Genomic DNA, 4,118 nt, shown 5'->3' with positions numbered 1-4,118 from the left:
CCCAACCTCTAGGTGCTTGTTTCTTCTGAGCTCATCATGGTTGGTGTTGGCTGTGGATGGTGTTTGTCACTTAGGAGGGCTTCAACACAGAAGGTTCTAACTTGTGATGGACTTAACATAGCTGGCACTTGCCACTGAGAGCAGCTGTCACAACTGATGAGTTCTGGTGAGATCTTGTTATGGACGGCTCGTCACTGAGGTCCACTGTCCTGATGCCATCCCATTGGCAGTCCCAGCATTGATGGATTTGGATTCTACGGCTCTTCTTACCAATGATGGTTCTCAGGATAGACAGTCCTGTCACTGCTGATTCTCGGTGGAGGTGGTGCTCAGCATTGGTAGTTCTTGCTACATGTGACCTGTCTGCTGATGGTTGTTGCTACAGATGGGACCCTCCGTCGACGGTTGACACAGTCAGTGTGCCCCTTTAAAAGGACTTTCCTGCTTGTTTGGCAATAACCACGTGGCACGGTTTGGTTTGTTGGGTCCCCGTCCTGCAGCTTCCTGAGGGGACCTGGCTGCCAGCAAGTCAGCTCACAGAGGGCCCATGATTCTGGGCAGGCTGCTGGCCCTTGGGCGCCTGGTCACTGCTTGTGTTGGAGCCCTCTGCCTTGTCCTCCTGGAGGCTAGTGCTGCTGTCGGGCCCAACGTTTGCGCTGCCACCCAGCCCGATACTCTGGCTACTGCTGGCCCAGGTGGAGGGAAGGCTGCCTGAGGAGGTGAGCAGTCCGCTGCTCACCTGGAAGGTCAGGGCGCTGCTGCCCAAGCTGACGAAGCTGAGGCTGGCTAGGCTGTTGCTGCCGCTGCCAGGTAGGCTGGCCTCAGTATTCAACTCCCGTCTGCTGGTTGCCGGGCACCTGGCCGGCCAGCCGGCTCTGCAGCTGGGCTAGTGAGTGGGGCCCTCCGAGCTGGTCTGGGTGCTCACTGCCCGGATCGGGAGCCTCCTCCTATTGACCCGCACGACCCGACGGCCGCCGGGCACGCTGACCTGGCTGCTCTCCTCGTCCCCGGAGTACCCGCTGCTCAGCAGGCTGGCGTGGCTGCATTCCTCCCGCTCACTTGACACATGGCTCTCGCGGCTTGGGGTGTCTCCTAGGTCATTACAGGAAAGCTTCAGCGGCTCCTGGGAGGTGCCTGCATGGTGTGTCTGTGCGTGGGATGGGCGCTGTAAGCTGGGTGACTCTAGGCTTGGCTCTTGTCCCTGGGCACTCCAGGCAGAGGTCTCCCCCTTTTCTTTCTCAAGGAAGACGGGGGGCAGCTGAATTGATTTATCCAGGGGGAGGGGGCCCCGGGAGGCCTCTGAATGTCGGTTGGGGCCTGTCTGGGGAGAGGGGGCTCAACGGATAAGGCTGACCTTTGAAAACTCTGTGTTCTGATTGGCTGGTGCCGTTCCCATGGTGATGGGACCTATGAGGTGGGGGTGAGGTGGTGTGGGGGCGGGAGGGAGAACAATGCTCTCCGTGGCATGACATTCAGGGGTCTGGCGTGCAGGGAAGGGGTCGGGCAGAGAGGTGCGGCTCATAGCCAGAGGAGGTGAGAATCACCTTCCTGGGAGCCTTTCTGGGGGGCCTGTGGCCTCTGGTTTGCCACCCACCAGGTGGGGGGAACCTGGGTGCTCATCCTGGCTGAGCCCCTCATGAGCTGCGTTTCTTCACTCTGGGGCTTCTGTGGATTCTTGCTGAGACGGTTGTGAGGACGGGGGAGAATAGCCCCCTCAGGAGTTTCACCTGGATTCCTTGCCAGGTCTCCAAGGTCCCGCCTGGTCTGCTGTCCTAGGCTCACACCCACCACACCCTGCCTCTTCCTCACCTGGGATGCCCAGTCCCGCTGGCCACTCCTTAGTGTTGCCGAGCGAAAGGTGCTCCCAAACGCCCTGGAAGCCAGCGCCATGACCCTGGGCTTTGAATAAAGAAGAGCTTTTTATTGCACGTCAACTCACACGGAGACTGGGGTCCAGTGAAACCTATCTCCCTGTGCTGGCGCTAAGGCAGTCATTTTATTAGAAAAGGATTAGGGGGTGGGTTCTGGGATTAGCCGTGATTGGTGGAAGGAAAAGGGCCAGCGGGGAAAGCCCTTGGGCATGTGCAGTTCTCACCTCGTGCCTCGGGGCGGTTCCCACGTGCAAGTTCAAGGGGAAGTGTCACCCTTGAACGGGTGAAGAGGTATACTGCAGGTGGAAACACCGTGTGCCACTTACTAGCAGACACTTAACAGGTGTTTGTTGAGTGACGGAATGAATTAGATATTCACTGACCCTTTAAGGGTTCATGGGGTTTTAGTGCGAAACAAGTGGTGGGAATTCAGGCTGAGACGTCAGCAAGATCCTTCTGCGCAAGCTCCCGTTGACCATTTTGGTTTCAATCGATGTCAAGCAATGTTGTTATCTTACGAGCAAAGTTTCAGCGTTTTAGCAAGGTGTTTCTTCTCTTACCGGCCATCCTGCAAACTCAGGAATTTCTGTTAGTTATTGATTTCTTTAACTCTCTGGAGCACGGTTTCATTGTTTCAAGCTCTTACCTGCTACAGGGCCTTTGCAGCGGCTGTTCTCACCAAGTGGGATGCTCTTCCCTTGGGCTGTCCCCTTCCTCAGCCTTCAGGCTTCAGCTTAAGTATCCCTTCCCCAGGGACACTTAACCTCCCCCAACCTCCCCAAGAAGGCCGGTAAGTTTCTGCGTTTTGGAGAGATGAGGTTATACTATCTTGCCCAGGCTGGTCTCGAAATCTGGGCTCAAGCATTCCTCCTGTCTTGGCCTCCCAAAATGGTGCCATGCCCAGCTTCCCTCTAGTATTTTTTATGTCACTTCCTAATTTATGCCCCTTGGGACATTAACGAATTATGTATTGGTTATTTATTGCTGGTTCCCTCAGCTGGAATGTAAACTTGGTGAGGGCAGAGATTTGTATCTCTTATTCTGTGCTTTGCCCTCAAGGTCCAGCACAGTGCCTGACACCTAGTAGATGTTCATTAGACATTGAATGAGTGAGTGAATGAACCACCCTGGGGTGTGTATCACACCATCTAGAGAACTTAAACACATGTCTGGATTTTCTTTTTTTTTTCTCTTTTAGTTTTTTTTATTTTAGAGATGTGGGGTACAGTTCAGGGCTAGGTATACTTATGTTCATTATGCAGGTACCCTTGTTGATGAGGTATGCGCCCCCAGCAGATTCCCACTACTTCCAATCCCATCCCCCCTGGCAGTTTCCCACTACTGCCAATCCTTTTTTTTTTATAGTATTACAATAATTGTTCAAGTTCCGCTTATGAGTGAGAACATGTGATACTCAGTTCTTTGTTTCTGTGATACCTCACTCAGTATTATAGACTCTAACTCCCTCCAGGTTTCTGTGAAGTTCATGATTTTGTCCTTCTTTATGGCTGTGTAATATTCCATCATGTGTATGTACCACATTTTTTTTTATCCAGTCCTCTTTTGATGGGCAGCATGGTTGGTTCCATATTCTTGCTACTGTGATGTCTGAATTTTCTAGGACAGTGGCTTTTGCCCTTGGCTGCCCATTGGAATCACCGGGAAATGCCTGGGTCCCACCCGCAGAAGTTCTGAGTTAATTTGTCTTGGGTGAGATTTTGGCCACAGTATGTTAAAGAGCTTTCCAGGAGATTCCAGCGTGGAGCCAGCCAGGAACACAGCTCAGCCACAGCTGCTTTTTGGTAGGTGATTCTGATGTGCTACTCTGCTGAAGAAGTACATTACAGATGAAACACCAGGGGTCTCATATCAGTAGACACTTAATAGGTGTTTACTGAGTGACAGAATGAATTAAGGTATTCATTGGCCCCTTAAGAATTCATGGGTGGGTTTTAAGAACTTTGATAATTCGTGGAAATTGTACACAAAATTTGTGATGGGGTACATATATGCTTTCTTTTTCCTAAGGGAAGAGTCATAACTTTCATCAGATTCTCAAGGGTGTTCGTGATCCCCAGAAGATCAAGAAGCATAAAGATTCAATGCAATTCTTGCCTTCGCGTTTGGGAGGCAATGGTCCTGGTGCTTAGCTGACCCTAATGGGAGAAGGCTGGCTTGCTCCGTTTGGGTTGCAGGGTGGGAAGAGAGAAAGCTCTCAGCAACTTGACAGGCTGTGACAGTCATCAG

General features: G+C 52.2%; 1 protein-coding gene across 1 annotated transcript; it reads right to left on the bottom strand.

The window, feature by feature from the left end:
- Window positions 1–886: 886 nt before the first annotated feature.
- CUNH16orf82 (chromosome unknown C16orf82 homolog) lies at window positions 887–1,472 on the bottom strand. Its single transcript, XM_008061465.1, is given in 2 exon segments — window positions 887–1,426; window positions 1,428–1,472. Coding segments are annotated over 2 exon segments (585 nt in total).
- Between the last annotated feature and the right edge of the window lie 2,646 nt (window positions 1,473–4,118).

This window comes from Carlito syrichta, unplaced genomic scaffold (genome assembly GCF_000164805.1).
Source record: "Carlito syrichta isolate Samal-C Ts95f unplaced genomic scaffold, Tarsius_syrichta-2.0.1 Scaffold305276, whole genome shotgun sequence".
Taxonomy (NCBI): Eukaryota; Metazoa; Chordata; class Mammalia; order Primates; family Tarsiidae; genus Carlito; species Carlito syrichta.
Note: the sequence above shows the minus strand (reverse complement) of the source record. Positions and strands in the feature narration are given on the sequence as shown.